Genomic DNA, 19,372 nt, shown 5'->3' with positions numbered 1-19,372 from the left:
TGGATTTCTCTGATCTCAAAGTGAAAATATATCAAATATTTACCTCCCCTGTCTACCTATGTTTAATTGGTTTAATCTGCACTGTATAAAATATTTAAACATTCTTAACTAAATACTATTATTGTGTCCAGACAGCCTACCCCATACACTTGTTTGTTTAACGTTTTGTTTGTAAATACTTCCTTCCATTTGTACTTATTACAACTAAATAAACTTGTGTGTGTGCGCCTTGGCATGGAAGGGGTTAACCTAAAGCAGTTTAGAGGCGTGGGGGTAGAGGGAACAGTGTTTCAGGAAGCTGCTTTGTGAGACAATAAAGGTGCACTGCCGCTTTAAATGCTTAGGGCTTTGCTGAGATAGCTCAGCCGGATCTGGTGCTTTCAGATCTTGCAGCTCAGCCCTCAGTGCCGGAGCTCTGGCTGTGACAGTCACAGTTCTACCTGCTGCTGCTACTGCACTTAGCTTCCATAGAGCAAGACATGAATCTTCCAGCCTGCTGTACCCTTCCTATGCACAGAAACCTAGCAGAATTCTTATAATAGCATACAAAAGGCTCATTTGTAACCCCTTGTCTGCCTGGTAAGTTTGTATTCTTTATGTATATGCAATGGAAACTTCCACCTGGGCTCAGGTGCTGTAGGACACACGCCCATGTAGTGTCATTGCTTGTTAGCTTGTGCATAGGGACATTTATTTTACAATACAGATTGCTTATGGTTTAATTTGTTATATTGTATGTTGCCAGTGATTGTTTGCTACACAGTATATTGTCAGAGGTTTATAACAATACACGTTGTTTATTCTTCATAATCAATGTATTGGGTTTAATTTTTATCTTGATTATGTTATGCTGCAGTGTAATTTTAACCCACATTTTTGTAGATCATTGCATTAAGGGTTAAAAAAACTTCTGTAGCAAACGAAAGTCCTGTGACCTCTCCCACACTGTTGCTATAGGAAGGTGTATGGTTTCTCTAAGCTCATGTTTCTGAGCACCTTGCTACGTGCTTTACAGTATTTTGCAGTTAATAGCCAACAGGTGGTGAAGCCAGCTCTTTGTATTATGGATCTCTTATTGTTTTGCAGAAATATGGGGAACCAGATGGAAAAGCTGACACACTTGAGTTACAAAGAAGTCCCTACAGTAGATCCTACAGGAGTGGACAAGGATGATGGTCCCAGGATAGGGGTCTCCTATATTTTCTCAGCTGATGACGATGAATTGGAAGACACAGGGCACAATCTGGCTAAATCTGGATCTATGCAAGAGGAGATACAGTATGATCACTGTAATGAAGTGGAGTGTTCTGTTTATTATAGAGACGAATGTATTTATGAGAAGTGTTTTGGTGCTGGAGACCAGCTGAGCACCTATTCCCCAGAGAATCTATTAAATAAGTGCAAGCCTGGGGACCTGGTGGAGTTTGTGGCCAAGAACCAATATCCCCACTGGGTTGTATATGTGGGTGACTTCCAAGTGGTGCATTTGTACAGGCTGGAGATTGCTAACAGTTTTATGACAGACGCCAGCCAGGGAAGAAGAGGAAGGATTGTAAATGATCAGTATAAATATAAAGCACTTAGCCCAGAGATGGTTGTGCAAAATGCCATGGAGCAAGTAGGAGCCAAAGATCAGGAACTGTGCTGGAGAAACTCTGAGTGCTTTGCAGCCTGGTGCAGGTATGGGAAACGTGAATTTAAGATAGGTGGGGAGATACGGATAGGTAAACAGCCATACAGGTTGAAAATACAGCTTTCTGAGAAAAAGAGCCATACATTGGAATTTCAGAGTTTAGAGGATCTAATTATGGAAAGGAGAAGAAACGATCAAATTGGGAAAGCAGCTGTATTCCAGGAGCTCTCCAGTCATCTACATGCTGATGATGAAACCAGGACTGATCACAATGCTAACTGATGGATTAAATCTGAAGGCTGCGAAATTGAGCTGTTCTAAGCCCTTTGGGTCGTTTCTGTGCAGTTTTATTCAAATCACATGTGAAAGGAAAGCATATTAGTTTTGCTTAGAATTAACTCTTTCACACCAGCCAGGGATTGACAACACTGCAATTTAACACTGCACAAAAGCAGGATATATATATATATATATATATATATATATATATATATATATATATATATATATATATATATATATATATATATATATAATATATATACAAATTTTTTTTTTTTTTTTTGGGGGGAGGGGGAGGGCAATTTAATAACATTTAATCCAACTAAACCATCCATGGGATTGTTCATTCAGGTTTCTGGTTTAGTTTTATTTTTAAACCAGCACCACTTCTTGGTACATTTCCCCCCTTATTGAATAATTTTCTATGTTATTTTATGACTGTTTTGTATCAGAGCACCAAATATAATTTAATTATCTATGTGCCTAAAAAAATCCAGAATATTAATGAATAGCAGCTATATAATTTAAGATTAAAGCAAATTCATTATTAATACACACACATTTCTTTGTGAAAAAGATAAGCATTGTTTGTTTTTGTTACGATAAAGTTATAAAACAAAATGAGGCTTGTCACAAATTGTGCATAACTGCTATATATGGCCTCTAAAATGATTTGTTCACTTTAATTTTAGGATGTAGACTGCTGGGCTTGGGGGGGGGGGTCTTTATTGTCTTTGTTATCTGATATATTGTAAACATTAACTTGATTGCACTAACATATTAATGAACATGCCATTCCTTAAACCACTTAATTTATTGTATGTAGTCAAGTGAATCAGGGGGAGACGTCCTGCCATATCCATGCCAGGGCATTCTTTGACATGCAGTTCAGATATATTTATATAAGGATTCTGAAACTCCAGTTCTCAGGAACCAAAAACAGACCAGATTTTATAGCCTATACAGTGTAGGTGCTAGAATCAGCTGCTTACTAATTTTGTTTGATGTTTACTAATCTAAATATGTCTTGATGATATGGCCTGTTTGTGGATCCTGGAGACTGTAATTAAAGAACTCTGAGCTAGAGGACATCAAATGTTTAGAGGCCAATGTATCAAATCATTCAAAGGCATTTTAAAATATATGTATGTTCTTTGCACGCACTGTATACATCATTTGCCATTGGTCTGCTAAATTAAAGGGACACTGAACCCAATTTTTTTTCTTTCATGATTCAGATAGAGCATGCATTTTAAGCAACTTTCTAATTTACTCCTATTATCAATTTTTTCTTCGTTCTCTTGCTTTCTTTATTTTAAAAGCAGGAATATAAATCTTAGCAGCCAGCCCATTTTAGGTTCAGCACCATGGATAGCACTTGCTTATTGGAGGCTTACATGTACCCACCAATAAACAAGCATAACCCAGGTTCTCAACCAAAAATGGGCTGGCTCTTTTGCATCACATCCCTGCTTTTTAAATAAAGAAAGCAAGAGAACAAAGAGAAATTGATAATAGGAGTAAATTAGAAAGTTGCTTAAAATTGCATGCTCTATTTGAATCATGAAAGAGAAAAAATTGGGTCTAGTGTCCCTTTTAATGAGCACTTCTACAATTAATATTTTGTCCAAATCAGGTGTGCATTATATTTTTTTTTATTTTTTAAATATTTATAAGACACAGAATGTATGCTAAAAATGTCAAGTCACAGAATTTCACCCTTTTAATTATCTGTAATGAAAAAGCCAATATAAGTCAAATAATGAATATAGATCTGTGCCCTTTTGGATATCAGACCAGCTACACCAGCCCCCAATACCAGGGGTGGAGTGAAAGGCTTTGGAATAACAGGTCTGATAATAACAAGTATGCCTTATTTATGTAATTCTTTATGATGTCACATATTTTGAAGCCAATCAAGAGTGGGACTTATATTTCACATCTTTCCAGGGTTTAAACGTCTTTTAATGTTGTGTGGTTTTTTTTTTTATGATTAAAAAAACACATACATACACTAACACCATATGCAATGTTTGCTTTAGAATGTGTCCCTAAAAGATGGATTTTGACCCCCTCCCCCACTACACTAAGGCATAAACAATAATATTTCTTGTTTTAGTTCTAATATCTATAACATTCAAAATTCCATTACAGTTGTCATTTCACAACTAGAAGTAATGTAAGTCAGTATGCATAGGAATGTTACATTTCATTAAATCAATGTCCTGATGTTGATACAAAGAAACAACAAACCAAGAAAGATACAATATTTGTTTGCTTTCATACATAGGCCTCTGGTGATTTAGATAACCTTTTTTCTATTCCATTCCCTGTTGGAATGTAGTTGTTTTTTTTTTTTTTTGGGGGGGGGGGGGGTTCTGCAAACCAATTTGGGTATATTTCTCTGTAGATATTCATACTGAAGTATTTTGTAGAAATCATTGTTTCTCTATTTAAAATTATAAATATTTTCTTACCAATATTTTTTGACAACTGAAAAAGAAAATGTCATTAAATTTTACAATTTAAAAAGAAAAATACATGACTATCTGTGTTGTGCATTTATTTCTCACTATAACTTTTTTTTTTTTTTTTTTTCAATCCCATTATGGATGGGTCATAGATGCACTAGAAAATAATATAACCTAATATAAAGTGCTTTGCATGTACAATCTATCTACTTATTAACTTTTTTTTTTTTTTTTTTTATCCAATAATTCAGGGCCAACTAAGGCCTAGTTTCCATTGAGGTGGTAACATTGAAATTCTCCATTGAATTTAATGAAGATAAATGTTATCACCAGTTTCCACTTTACCACCTCAATGGAAACTGGGCTTAAAGGGACAGTCTAGGCCAAAATAAACTTTCATGATTCAGATAGAGAATGTAATTTTAAACAATTTTCCAATTTACTTTTATCACCAATTTTGCTTTGTTCTCTTGATATCCTTAGTTGAAAGCTTAACCTAGGAGGTTCAGATGCTAATTTCTTAGACCTTGAAGCCCACCTCTTTCAGATTGCATTTTCACAGTTTTTCACCACTAGAGGGTGTTAGTTCACGTATTTCATATAGATAACACTGTGCTCGTGCACGAGAAGTTATGTGGGAGCAGGCACTGATTGGCTAGACTGCAAGTCTGTCAAAAGAACTGAAAAAGGGGCAGTTTGCAGAGGATTAGATACAAGATAATCACAGAGGTTAAAAGTATATTATTATAACTGTGTTAGATATGCAAAACTGGGAAATGGGTAATAAAGGGATTATCTATCTTTTAAAACAATAAAAATTCTGGTGTAGACTGTCCCTTTAAGCCTGTTCCTATGGCAGTAGGGTTTAGAATGGCGCCACATTCAAAGGGGAGTTCTCTAGCATAAATCTTCCCATTCATATGCTCCAGGTATTTTTTAATTTCATTACAAATCTTTAATCGCTGTTTCTGCTGGTGTTGGTGAGGACATCATTTTGAGGATGTTGAGTTCAAGACCAGCACAACACACCACTACAAAAGTAGCTTGTCCATTTTAGTTTTCACTGTAGGAGAATTCTGCATTTATTTTATTTATAAATTTTTTTTTAAATGATTTTTCAAACTTCTATAGATTTTTAAATCAAAAGGACACATTTTAGCTGAAAATTGCAGGTTATTTTCTAAATTGCTACAAACTTTAAACATTTGTTAATTAAATATGTTCACATGCAAAGTGTGTGTGTATATGTGTGTATGTGTGTATATATATATATATATATATATATATATATATATATATATCAAAATAACCAGAGTATTGCATTGAGCAATGATACTTTTTTTATTGGACTAACTATACATTTATAAGTTGACAAGCTTTCGGAAGAGTTCCTTCCTTTATCAAGTCTGAAGCAATACTGACCATTATATATTAAGATTATATCTTAAAACACAGAATAGCTAAGGAGACAGAAAGTGCAGGGAGAGGAGGAGGTGTCGTAAAAATCATGAGGGGGGCTTAGGTAACAGGCAGACAGTGTCCAGTGTAGGTGAACAGACAGGGGAAATATATAGCTATTCATAGAGCATATACTGACATAAAGTTATATATCAACATTGAATCAATATCTATAAAGATGTGAAATTGTATATACAGGGGGAGTACAAAAGTTAAAAAAAGACAAAAGTGTGGACATAGGCTTACCTATGTATAAAGAATGTGGAATATACAATGTAATTGACTAAATGAAAGTATATTACAAAAAATTTTGATAATGTGTTAAGAATCCAGAGTCCACATTTAGTCCAGAATTAAACAGGTTGAAGTGCATTATCATTTTCATTTCAAAGGTTTTTCTTTCCATGGTGTTTTTGAAGTTGCCTCTGAGAATTTTGATTTTGAGGTTTTGGATGGAGTGGTCAGGTTGGGTGAAATGGTGACCAACAGGGGTGCAGTATTTTGTTTCACAGTGGTTTTTGATTGAGTGTCTGTGTAAGTTCATTCGAAGGTGCAGTTTTTGGCTTGTTTCTCCAATATAGCATCCCATTTTACATGCAGTGCAATGTATCATGTATACCACATTTGCAGATATACATGAATATGCCCCTTTAATGTTATAAGATTTATTATTTTGGTTTGCTCTGCTGCTTTCACAAACGTGTTGACACAGTTTGCAGAGTGCTTTATAGCAGCACTTGGTTCCATTCTGAGTGTTCTTTTTCTCAAGGGGTAGCTTCCTATGTACCAATTTCTGTTTTAGGTTAGGTGGTTGTCTGTATGCCAGGATTGGGGGTTTTGGAAAGATTTTTTTGAGTGTGGGATCCTCTAAGAGTAGTGGCTGTAAGTCTTTTGTGATTTTTCGTATACCTTCCACAGCAGGGTTGTATTTGACTACTAGTGGGATACGTGATATGTTTTTCTTCTCCCTGTATTGTAGTAAGTGTTCACGTGGAGTATTGAGGGCAGAGTTAATTTTTTTATTTATAATCCTTGTTTTGTAACCTTTTTCTCTGAATGATTGGGACAGTGTGATGAGGTGTTTGTCACGGTCCTTGGTATCTGAGCAAATTCTGTGGTATCTTGTAGCCTGACTGTAGATTATGGATTTTTTTAATGTGATTGGGGTGGGAGCTGGAGCTGTGGAGGTAGCTGCATCTATCTGTTGGTTTCCTGTATACAGATGAGTGCAGTTTGCCATTTGTGATGGATATTGTTGTATCCAGGAAGCTGACACAGTCTCTAGAAAAGTTCATTTTAAGCTTGATTGATGCATGAAATAGATTAAATGATTTATGAAAATGTTCAAGGTTTTTTTCTCCTTCTGTCCATATGATGAAAATATCATCAATGTAGCGAAAGTATTTGAAGGGTTTGTGAGGGTGAGTGGCTAGGAATCTCTGCTCTAAGTCAGCCATGAAGAGGTTTGCGTACTGTGGTGCCATTTTGGTGCCCATGGCTGTTCCCATGGTTTGTAAGTAGATGGAGTGGTTGAAGATGAAATAATTGTGAGTAAGTATAAATTCTGTAAGTTTACTGACTGTAGAAGCACTATATGTCTGGTTAGGGCTGTTGGAGGGCTGTTGGAGGAATGAAAATGATAATGCACTTCAACCTGTTTAATTCTGGACTAAATGTGGACTCTGGATTCTTAACACATTATCAAAATTTTTTGTAATATACTTTCATTTAGTCAATTACATTGTATATTCCACATTCTTTATACATAGGTACACAGGTAAGCCTATGTCCACACTTTTGTCTTTTTTTAACTTTTGTACTCCCCCTGTATATACAATTTCACATCTTTATAGATATTGATTCAATGTTGATATATAACTTTATGTCAGTATATGCTCTATGAATAGCTATATATATTTCCCCTGTCTGTTCTCCTACACTGGACACTGTCTGCCTGTTACCTAAGCCCCCCTCATGATTTTTACGACACCTCCTCCTCTCCCTGCACTTTCTGTCTCCTTAGCTATTCTGTGTTTTAAGATATAATCTTAATATATAATGGTCAGTATTGCTTCAGACTTGATAAAGGAAGGAACTCTTCCGAAAGCTTGTCAACTTATAAATGTATAGTTAGTCCAATAAAAAAAGTATCATTGCTCAATGCAATACTCTGGTTATTTTGATATCTAAATCTCTGGACTAACATGGCTACTGCAATCAACGTATATATGTGTATGTGTGTATATATATATATATATATACTGAGGTGAATGTTGTGGGATTATGCAACAGATGCTAGTGTGTTCAGGAGTTGTGATACCTTAAAATTTATTTTTACCCACGTGCAAAACAAATAGAACTTATGCGTACACGCGCAGAATACTTTTGTTTGCTCTCTATATTGCATTCTTGTGTCTGTCATTGTTTGGTTTAATCTGGAATTACTTTTGAAAGTGTTGTACAGCTACTAATATAGTAGTCACATTTTATATTTGAGATCGGACTTCTGTTTAATTTTGGTTAGTGGCCTGACATGACCAGACCAATTAACTTTGTCAGTAAGAGGGATAGTTTGACTTGTTGCTATACTGCATAGTAATTTTCTCTTCTGTATTAGAGTTTGTTGGTTTAAAACATTTCAAAATTAAAGAGAGATGCAGCCATTGTTTAAAGTGAAGGTAAACTTTCACGAATGAGTGCCCGGTTTTTAAAAATATTACTAAAAACAGGGGGACTTTCATTCATGAAAGTTTATATTTTACTGTTTTTGTCAAAATACTTAACTTTCCTTCTTGCAAGCTGGAGCAACTATTTCCCCCGCCTGCAGCTCGTCTCTTCTTACTTCAGCATTGACGAATCCGGCTTCCACCAATCACGGCGTTGCCTCAGGCAATGATTCCCCTGGGGGTTAAGCCGTGATTGGAGGATGCCATATTCGTCATTGCTGATGTAAGAAGAGACGAGTGGCAGGAGGGGGAATTGCTTCTCCGGCTTCAAGAGGAAAAGGTAAGTATTTTTAACAAAACAGGTGAAATGTAAAGTTTCATGAATGAAAGTGCCCCTGTTTTTAATAATATTTTTAAAAAACGGCACTGATTCGTTAAACTTTATCTTCACTTTAAGCACTATTTTAAAAACAAAAAAAGCATAAGAACATTTGTGCTGGTTTTATTAGTAAAGATGTTTAAAGGGACATAAAACAATTTTTTTTTTTTTTTTTTTTTTTTTTTTTTTTCATAATTCAAAGCTTTTTTAATTTGCTTCGGTTTAATTTATTTTTGGTATTCTTTGTTTGAAAGTTTACCTAGATAGGCTCAGGAGCTGGGAGTTAGCTTCTGATTGGTGGCTGCAGATATTTGCATCTTGTTATTGGTCTAAAAATGTGTTTAGCTAGTTCATTGAATAAAGCAAAATTTTAATAAAAGAAGTAAAATGGAAAGTTGATCAAAATTTTTATCTGTATCATGAAGGAAAACATGGGATTTTATGTCCCTTTTTAAACAGATTCTAAATATATCATGTACAACTTTTAAATGACTTATCAAGACATCCAAATGGCTCAAACAAAATGCCTCACTATGATCGCAGGGTCAAAATGCACTTAAGGAAGTTAATATAGCTTTTGTTATTATTTTTTTTTTTAAATGTAAAAGGGATAGGAACCCAATTTTCTTGCACTGAATAAATTACAAGGAAAAAAAAGTGTTTAAAATTACAAGAAAATTGGGTTCCTATCCCTTTTTACTTTTATTTTTTTTTTTTTTTCTAATTTACTCAGATTATCAATTTTTCTTTGTTTTTTTTGTATCTTTTACTGAAAATCAGGGATGTATGCTTTAGGATCCAGCCTATTTTTAGAGCACTATGTAGGTGGTTTTGCAAGAATGTTATCGAATTACAAGTGCACACTAGATGGTTGTACTGTTTCCTGCCTTGTAGTGCGCCAGATGCCTATCTAGGTATCTCTTAAACACAGAATATCATGGGAAAGAAGCAAATTTGATTATTGAAGTAATTGTATTAAAAAAAAAATAATAATAATTTTAATATATAAATGTTATGCTCTTTCTCAATCACAAAACATTTTTTGGGTTTCATATTCCTTTTTAAAAGTGAAATGAACTATCAAAACTTACTGACTTATAAAACAGATGACCACATTATTTATATCTAGAAAAAAATAATGGTCTGAGTAAATGCATTGCACACAAGTGGTTAAAAGGATAGTAAGCACCTTGTAATTACAAGAATACATTTATAGAATAACACATCACCCATGCCTTAATGATATATATATTTTTTAAAACAAATAAACATCCTTTTTAACTGATAAACTCCACCCATCCACATTATTTGGGGGGAGCCAATCTGGGCTTTAGTCCAAAGACAAGGCTAACCACTGTCATAAAGTTAGTATACAGTACTTTGTTTCACAATTGTTATCTGATAAATCCAATCAGGGAAATATGTGTAGCAGGGTTATCCTTGCTACATCAGCATGGTGCCTTTCAAGTTTTAAAAATTTGTAATTGCTCCGTTTTCAGAGCTAATATTATATGAAAAGGGACAAAATAAGTAATGCAAATATATTGCAGATTTTTTCCATTAGGCATAACTAAACATTTTATATAAAAAGCTCAAGGTGTTTACCGTCCCTTTTTAAGGATATTTTATATTGTACTCTTCATTGTGTGACATTGCACTTAAACATGAAAACACAACATTCCATTCCCATTTTCAGTGGGGTTTTTTTTTTCTTAATGGAAATTTTGGCATCTAAGTCTGTGCTCCTCTGCACCCCAAAGGAAAATTGATGTTCTGTTAAAGGAAAGACTCCGGCTGGGTAAAGTGGCACAGTAATTTGTCTCACATAGTTTCATATGACCTTTATGGGGAGGGCTCAAGTTTGTTTTCAGTTTCCATTAAGAGAGCTGAAAACCAAGAAATTTCATTTTGTGCTCTCACTGACTCTCAGGCATTGTAAAGTGTTTGTCTTCATACAAAAAAAAAAACAAATTTATAAATTATGTAATCTACCACTGTGGTGTGAGCATGCTTAAAGTCAAAATTAATCTTTTGTGATCCAGATAGGGGATGTAATTTTAAACAACTTTCTAATTTTATTTTTATCATCAAATTTGCTTTGTTCTCTTGTTGTTCTTAGTTGAAAGCTAAACCTAGGTAGAATCATATGCTAATGTCTAAGCCCTTGAAGGCCGCCTCTGCATTTGACAGTTTGTTTTTTTCCCCACAGCTAGAGGGCATTAGTTCATGTGATTTATATAGATAACACTGTGCTCATGCACGTGAAGTTATTTATTGGGACATTCCAGACAAAATTGAAATCCACATGGCTGCATTCAGTTTTGAACACAGGCATTATGTATTAGCAAGCATGCTTCTAATAAAAGCTATATCCGTTTTAAATGTGTATTTAAGTATGCACCAGCATTTTACACACTGCACTGAGACTATCTAGCTATGCTTCACATGCCCGTGCAGAGAAAAATGTTAACACTGAAACAGTGTTAACTTTTACTAGAAGCATTTTTACTAATACATGTTTATTGCAAATATGTTTCCATTTAAATATGTTATTTTTTTTTATTTATAACCAACACATGGTACAGTGATAAAATGCATATCAATGATGCACCACGCAGGGTGCAGTAAGATAATATAAGATTGACAAGGCAATATGGCATACAATAGCGTATTTTTACCAGATATAGTAGCACGCGGTGCTCACACTCGTTTTGAAAACTGCCAAAGATGTATAGGAGCTAGAAAGCGTTCTAGCATGTGTACTCCCTTGCACCATGGTGTTGGGGTTTTATTATTTTTGTAAACACACAAACCAACCTAAATCTAATTTAGCATAAAATACAAACCAAACATGCCGACTAACCCATTCACACAAACGAGGAGTAAATAGTCTCTCCACGTAGACGTTGAGCCACACAGCATGAGTAGTCTACTGTACAGTGCCTCATTCCACGTTAATAGCCAAGTTTCTAGAGGTATGGGGTAACAAATTAAATTACTAAGCAGCTTATATATGTACCTGGACTATATCAAACGCTAATGAGTTCTATGTTAATAACCTAGTGCTGAAAGTGTTAAAGTAATGTTTACGTGTAACTTTGGTTTGAATCAGAGTGTTTCTATTAAGTCAGGAGGAGCCCCTAGGAGCCAGTACATGCATAATGTCACCAAGCAGCTCTATATTGTCCTGCGAGTTAGATAGCCGATATATTCAGGGTTAAAAGCTCCTTAAACAGGAAATCATACAAACTCATGATGGATTCGATGTTGGTAGCGTGTTGTTGGAGTCCTTACGATAGGTTACATAATAGTAGACCTGTTTAAAGTTATAGTGTTCTTAGGAAATATGAGCGGAACATGGAGATTCAAAGTGGTATTCGCTTTTCAAGAACAAGGATTTTTGTGTGTTGATAAATGTACACAAAGAGCTGATATACTTCGTCCCCAAGAGGGCAAAATAAAAATGAAGCAATGAAAACTAAGTGTAGCACACACGCACATAACATAGCCCAGCTTAGAAAGCAAGTCATAGGGACTGCTGCCTAACAAGTTAACATATTTGATAGAATTGGAGCGGCTATATGTGGGCAGTCAAATATGCTGGGCATATTACTATGACCTAAAGGCTAAGCGAGGGAGGCAGCTCTAAGATTTAATTATCTAACAGTATGGGTCATGAGTGTATATAAGGAGGTTGCAAGCATGAAATAAACGTATACCTTTACAGCAAGATTAAGTACATAGTAAGTACCTTTCTCTGCCCTTTTGGAGCTCCTAATCAAATATCACCTCCCACCATGACAGCATGTTCACTGTGAGCTGGTATGGGTTATGGGTCATATTTTAGGCTAAGTACAGAAGCTAGGATGAAACAAGGGACAATAAACATCAAACATTTCCTTATTGAACATTGCACAACATACATAGCAACCATTTAAATGAGAAATAAAAAGATGTGCACAATGTGGGACTAATGGACTGATATCAGACGTGCACAAACACTGAAGTGAGGTTTCAGCCTTCACAACATACTGTTAAAGAGTCTTTGGATTCATTCGCTCCCAAAGTATGATATTCATTAAATCAGCAAAGCATTCTTATATAAATCTGGAACAGAGTTTAACCATTGCGCTTGTTCAGTGTCCCTAAGGAAACGCCTCAGGATGTGTGCATTACTCGCCACCAAGCCGGCAGCATTACTGATAGAATATCAATTAAGGTGTATAGAGTTATGGCAGTTATAAAGGACAAAACAGAATTTAGGCATGACACAGCAACCAACAGTTCTGCAACTAGTCGAAAATACAAAGAGACTATGGCTCCGCAATGAACAAGCAGGCCAAAGTGGGTAGATTGTCCGAGTCCAGTATAGATACAGTTCCGTAGGAGAGATGTACAGCCTGTTAATAAAATAAAATGTGCTCACATCTCCTTCAACGCTCGGGTCACTTACACAGCCGTTAGGTGAAGATGCTGTAGAACCCAAGAAGGGGCGAATCAATCTTGCGTGGTTTTATCCCACTCCAGCTTTCGGTGGGTGCAGCCTGTCTTTTAATCTGAGGCACAGTGAGGGGCTGGGTATAGGGACATAGAGCCGAGGAGAGTCAGCAGCAAAACTTGTGGGGCCAGAGACAATAACCTTCGTGCTGAAGCTACTCGCGGTCTGAACATAGTGCCAGGGGAAGCAAGAGACCGTGTGTGCAGAGTCATTAGGCTCCGTCCTCAGGCTAAGCGGCCAGTCTCCCAATGTAGAGACAAAGTCTGCAGAGACATCAGTGGGGTGATGCATTTGGCGTTCGCTACCTATTCCAGTCTCCCCAGCAGCCCGGTCACTCATCAGTGTTAGGGCTTTGACACAGCCTGTATCTCTCACCGGGGATGCCCTGCCAGGGTCCAAAATGGCCACCGCTGAAAAGGCCTCTTCTGCATGCATCCTGCCAGCTGGTATCTGTAGCGGCACTCTCACCCTGGTAGGGGAAGTTTTTATACTGGCAGTTGTGCGAAATTCTCGTGTCTCCCAGAGTAGTTCATCCATAGCAGCCGCTAGGGAGTCAAACAGGGGTTGAAAAATGTCCATGAGGGAGGAGATAGTGCACTCCATCTTGGGTTCTGCAGAGAACACTCTCTCTCCCCCCCCCCTCCAAAAAAAAAAAGAAGAGAATGGGTTTAAATTTCTTTGTATGCCTTCTCGGTGGCCAGGAGTTGGAGCTTCCTAATCCCACAAGTTTTCAGGACACAATTATGGTCAAGGGAGATCTGGATGGCCTAAGATTCAGCCACGATTCACTCAACAGCAGCTGACATACACAGAGCAGTGTGGAGCAGTGGCCATCTTGCTGAGCCGCTCACCGGAAGTCCTTCTTAAATATGTAATTTATGTGCATTTTATATTTTGACTGGAATGTCCCTTTAAGAGTCGGCACTAATTGCCTGAAATGCAAGTCTGTCAAAAGATCTGAGATTAGAAGGCAGTCAGCAAAAGCTTAGAAACAAGGTAATTACAGAGGTAAACGGTATATTTCTGTAACAGTGTTGGTTATGCAAAACTGGGGAATGGGTAATAAAGGGATTATCTATCTTTTTAAACCATAACTTTAACTAGTGGGTCAGACGAAAACAGATTTTACAAACACACCATAACTGATGTAACAATGAGTGTTTATGATATCTAAAAGTAAGTAAATGTTTGTTTACTGCAGAGCTAGAAAAGTTTGTTAAAAATCTAAGCTCCAAAATTATGGATTCAGAAATTCTTGGGGCCCTATATGAGATCTGTGTATTTTATTTTTAACAGAAGGTATCACTGTTTTTCAGTAGCATACACACATCTCATGAGAGGCCCATGCAACAGTATTCAAATATTGTGCCTACTCATAGCGGTGGCTGTGGTGTGTATTGCTTCTGAAGACATCATTTATGTCATAAAAGCTACTGCTGACTCTGTAAAAAAAAAAAAAGGTTAGGTTTGGCCTTTGGATAAAGGTGCACAGCCTTTTACAGTATCTGTGTGTGCCATTTTGACCTTTCTATCCCTTTTGATGTCCTTTCCTGCTTTGACAGTAAGTTTCCAGTGTTCTGTCTTAGAGACATCAAAAGACATTTTTAAATGCATAGTCGTGCGTTTCACTTTGACATGAAACATTTTTCCAATAAACTTACAGTTGCAATCATGCTTCTGAGAAAGTTAGTGCAAAAATACCTCTCTTTCGGTTAGATTTAGAGTTTTGTCGGTAAAGACCCGCGTAGCTAACGCTGCTTTTTTTTCCCAACGCACCCTTCCAACAACGCTGGTATTTAGAGTTGTCTGAGGGGCTGCCTTAGGCTCAAAAAAAGGGTGCGTTGAGCCTAACTTAGCTCCACTTCAACTCTCAATACCAGCGTTGCTTATGGTAGCGGTAAGCTGGGAAAACGTGCTCGTGCACGATATCCCCATAGGAAACAATGGGGCTGAGCTGGCTGAAAAAAAAACTAACACCTGCAAAAAAGCAGCGTTCAGCTCCTAACGCAGCCCCATTGGTTCCTATGGGGAAACGCTTCCTAAGTCTGCACCTAACACCCTAACATGAACCCCGAGTCTAAACACCCCTAACCTTACACTTATTAACTCCTAATCTGCTGCCCCCGCTATCGCTGACCCCTGCATATTATTATTAACCCCTAATCTTCCGCTCCGGACACCGCCGTAACCTACAATATCCCTATGAACCCCTAATCTGCTGCCCCTAACACCGTCGATCCCTATATTATATTTATTAACCCCTAATCTGCCCCCCACGTCGCAGCTACCTTACCTACACTTATTAACCCCTAATCTGCCGACCGGACCTCGCCGCCACTATAATAAAGGTATTAACCCCTAAACCGATGCACTCCTGCCTCGCAAACACTAGAATAAATAGTATTAACCCCTAATCTGCCCTCCCTAACATCGCCACCTACCTACAATTATTAACCCCTAATCTCCCGCCCGCTCCGTCGCCGCTACTATAATAAAGTTATTAACCCCAAAACCTAACTCTAACCCTAACACCCCTCTAACATAAATATAATTTATATTAAACGAAATAATATTCCTAAAATTAACTAAATTATTCCTATTTAAAACTAAATACTTACCTATAAAATAAACCCTAATATAGTTACAATATAATTAATAATTACATTGTAGCTATTTTAGAATTTATATTTATTTTACAGGCAACTTTGTATTTATTTTAACTAGGTACAAAAGCTATTAAATAGTTTAACTATTTAATAGCTACCTAGTTAAAATAAATACAAAATTACCAGTAAAATAAATCCTAACCTAAGTTACAATTAAACGTAACACTACACTATCATTAAATTAATTAAATAAATTACCTACAATTTAAATAAACTATTCTATAATACAAAAAAACCCTCCTAAATTACAAAAAATAAAAAAGAATTACAAGCAGTTTAAACTAATTACACCTAATCTAAGCCCCCCTAATAAAATAATAAAGCCCCCCCAAAATAAATAAATTTCCTACCCTATTCTAAAATACAAAAGTAATCCGCTCTTTTACCAGCCCTTAAAAGGGCTTTTTGCAGGGCATTCCATCTGGGCGATGTCTTTTTCCAAGCGACATCTTCTATCTTCTTCTTTCTTCCGGATTCTTCTTCATCCCACCGACGCGGAACATACTTCTTCCCAGACGGACTAACGACGAATGAAGGTTCCTTTAAGGGACGTCATCCAAGATGGCGTCCCTTCAATTCCGATTGGAATTAAGGTAGAAAAAAATCTGATTGGATCAGCCAATCGGATTGAACTCGCATTCTATTGGCTGTTCTGATTGGCTGTGATATGATAAAAACAAACTTTTGTATATTAGGGGCTTCATAAAGCACCACCAGAACAAGTGGTCACGATATTACTTTGATGGGTAGTAGGTTCAGGTGTAATTAGTGGAAGCACTTCATGGAAAGGGTGGTTGATTCATGGAATAAACTTCCATTAGGGGTAAAGACCTAGTTTCCATTGTGGTGGTAAAATTTGGAAACTGGTGATATATATATATATATATATATATATATATATATATATATATATATATATATATATATATATATATATATATATATATATATATCTCCATTAGAGATTTTTTTACATTATCACTAGTTTCCACAATTTACCACCTCAATAGAATCTAGGCCACTGTAGTGGACTTTAAGAGTTCCTGGGATGAACATAAGTCTAACTACAAGCAAGTTAAGGTGAAACTTTATAGGAAATGTTGAGACTTGGGCCTGTGGTTATCTGCTGCCAAAATGGTAGTGGGCTGTGTACCCAGTCTTCTAGTATGGTTATGGGCTTACTCTTCTTCAATTCTCCTAGTCCCACCAGTGTGTGTGTGTGTGTGTAATATATATATTATATATATATATATATATATATATATATATATATATATATATATATATATATATATATATATATACATACATACATACATACATACATACATACATACATACATACATACATACATACATACATATACACACACATACATACACACACCATGTAGGGGAGGAGACTGTGCATACACATGGCAAACCACTGGTACAATAAGTCATCAAACAATACCTTTTTATAAAACAAGTAGTTTTTGTACAGGCAATGCTGATGCAAAACCTTTCTGTGTTTCATCGTTGTCTAAATTAAATTCCCTACAGTAAATAAGATGCAATAGATTGGCTCTAGGGGCGACTTAAAGGGACATGAAACCCAAAATGTTTATTTCATGAGTCAGAACAAGTCATTTAAAACGACTTTTATAATTTTATGAATCAAAATAAAGAGCAATTAAGTGTACTTATTAATTGCTCGCTGTTTTTTTTATTCATACATTATTTTATTTTTTTGTGGCTGCCAGCACATTGTTTCATATTTAAAAAAAAAAAAAAAGCCTGAGGAATAGTGTGAGCATTTTTTAATATGTATCTTTTTGTACTACCAAATTTTCTTTATTTTGTTGGTATCTTTTGTTGAAAAACAGGGACATAAGTTCAGGAGCGTGCACGTGTCTTGAGCCCTATATGGCAGCAGTTTTACAAGAATGTTATCCATTTGCACGATCACTAGATGGCAGCACTATTACCTGCCATGTAGTGCTCCAGACACCTACATGTCTCTTCAACAAAGAATACCATGTGAACAAAGCAAATTTAATAGAAGTAAATTGGAACTTTAGTTTAAAAAAAAAAAAAAAATCTGTCTAAATCAACAGACATTTTGAGTTTTGTATCCGTTTTTTAAACCAGAATAATCCTAAAACAATCCTATCTGTTTGTTGCCAATTTATACATCAAGGGGCCTGAGGATTGGTGACTTATTTATAGTCTCTGTACCACCCCTAGACCAGCGTAGCCAACATTTCTACTTGACTGTATTATTGTTTCATAAACGGGAAATGGATCATATTGTTTTCTTGACGTGTGTTCTGAGTTACAAAGCATCTGACGTGCATGGGCAGATTAATATCTAAGCACTGCCTCCTGTTTTCTTATCAACTTGAGAAATGGGCAACAACTTCCAGCACTTTATATAATCCTTGATTATAAAAATGGATAAATCTCACTAGCCAATTCATACCACATTTAACACACAAAACTAAAACTTCTTGTTAGGTTTTTATAAATTATAATCTCCCTATTTTTGTATTTGTTTCTGTAAATATTGTGTGGTGTGTGGGGTTTTTTTTTTTCTGCTTGAATCTATGATTTAACTTGTTTGAACCTATATTTATGAATCTAATTATTATTTTTAATGTAGTGCAAAACAGATTGATACAGTGGGTATTGAAAATAATCACCACCCCCCCTTGAAAATAATCACATTTTGTTTATTGCTTTGCAGCCTGAAATAAAGAGACCGTGTTTTTGTTTATCCAGTTGTAATTACTCAGTGCAACCTATAAAATTAAAGTCAAAGATATAACACCAACATGTCAGGCAAAAAATAAAGACAATTCAAAAACGGAATCACTGAGTTGAAAAAATGATCACCCCCTTGTGTTAATATTTTGTTGAAGCATCTTTTGCTTTAATTAAAGCCTTTTAGTCTGTTGGGATATGTCTCTCTCTACTAACTTTGCACATCTCGACACTGCAATATTTGCCCACTTTTCTTTGCAGAACTGCTCCAGTTCCATTACATTCAAGTCATGCACCAGATATTCAATGGGGTTTAAATCTGGGCTCTGACTAGGTCATGCAATGACATTCACCCTTTTCTCCTTCAACCACTGTGTGGTCATTTTTGCTGTGAGCTTTGGGTCATTGTCATGTTGAAAGGTAAACCTTCTTCTCATTGACAACTTCCTGGCAGAGGGCAGCAGATTTTCCTCAAGAATTTGACGGTATTTGCCCCATCCATTATTCCTTCTATCCTGACAAGTTCTCCAGTGCCTGCTGCAGAGAAACACCCCCATAAAGGATATTACCACCTCCA

The 19,372-nt window shown here is 36.1% G+C and overlaps 1 protein-coding gene across 1 annotated transcript; it reads left to right on the top strand.

Annotated features, from left to right (window-relative positions):
• The first annotated feature begins 375 nt into the window (after positions 1 to 375).
• Positions 376 to 2,082, top strand: LRATD2 (LRAT domain containing 2). The gene is made up of 2 exons (XM_053713206.1): positions 376 to 579; positions 1,087 to 2,082. Exon 2 carries the CDS (start codon positions 1,091 to 1,093, stop codon positions 1,913 to 1,915), a length of 825 nt encoding a protein of 274 aa, XP_053569181.1. The 5' UTR covers positions 376 to 579; positions 1,087 to 1,090; the 3' UTR covers positions 1,916 to 2,082.
• Positions 2,083 to 19,372: the final 17,290 nt, after the last annotated feature.

The sequence above is a fragment of the Bombina bombina genome, chromosome 5 (genome assembly GCF_027579735.1).
Source record: "Bombina bombina isolate aBomBom1 chromosome 5, aBomBom1.pri, whole genome shotgun sequence".
In the NCBI taxonomy this organism is placed as follows: domain Eukaryota; kingdom Metazoa; phylum Chordata; class Amphibia; order Anura; family Bombinatoridae; genus Bombina; species Bombina bombina.
This window is presented reverse-complemented; position numbering and strand designations above follow the sequence as displayed.

Coding starts and splice junctions, on each gene's coding strand:
- LRATD2 (XM_053713206.1), top strand. CDS start 1,091: ATGGGGAACCAGATGGAAAAGCTGACACACTTGAGTTACAAAGAAGTC.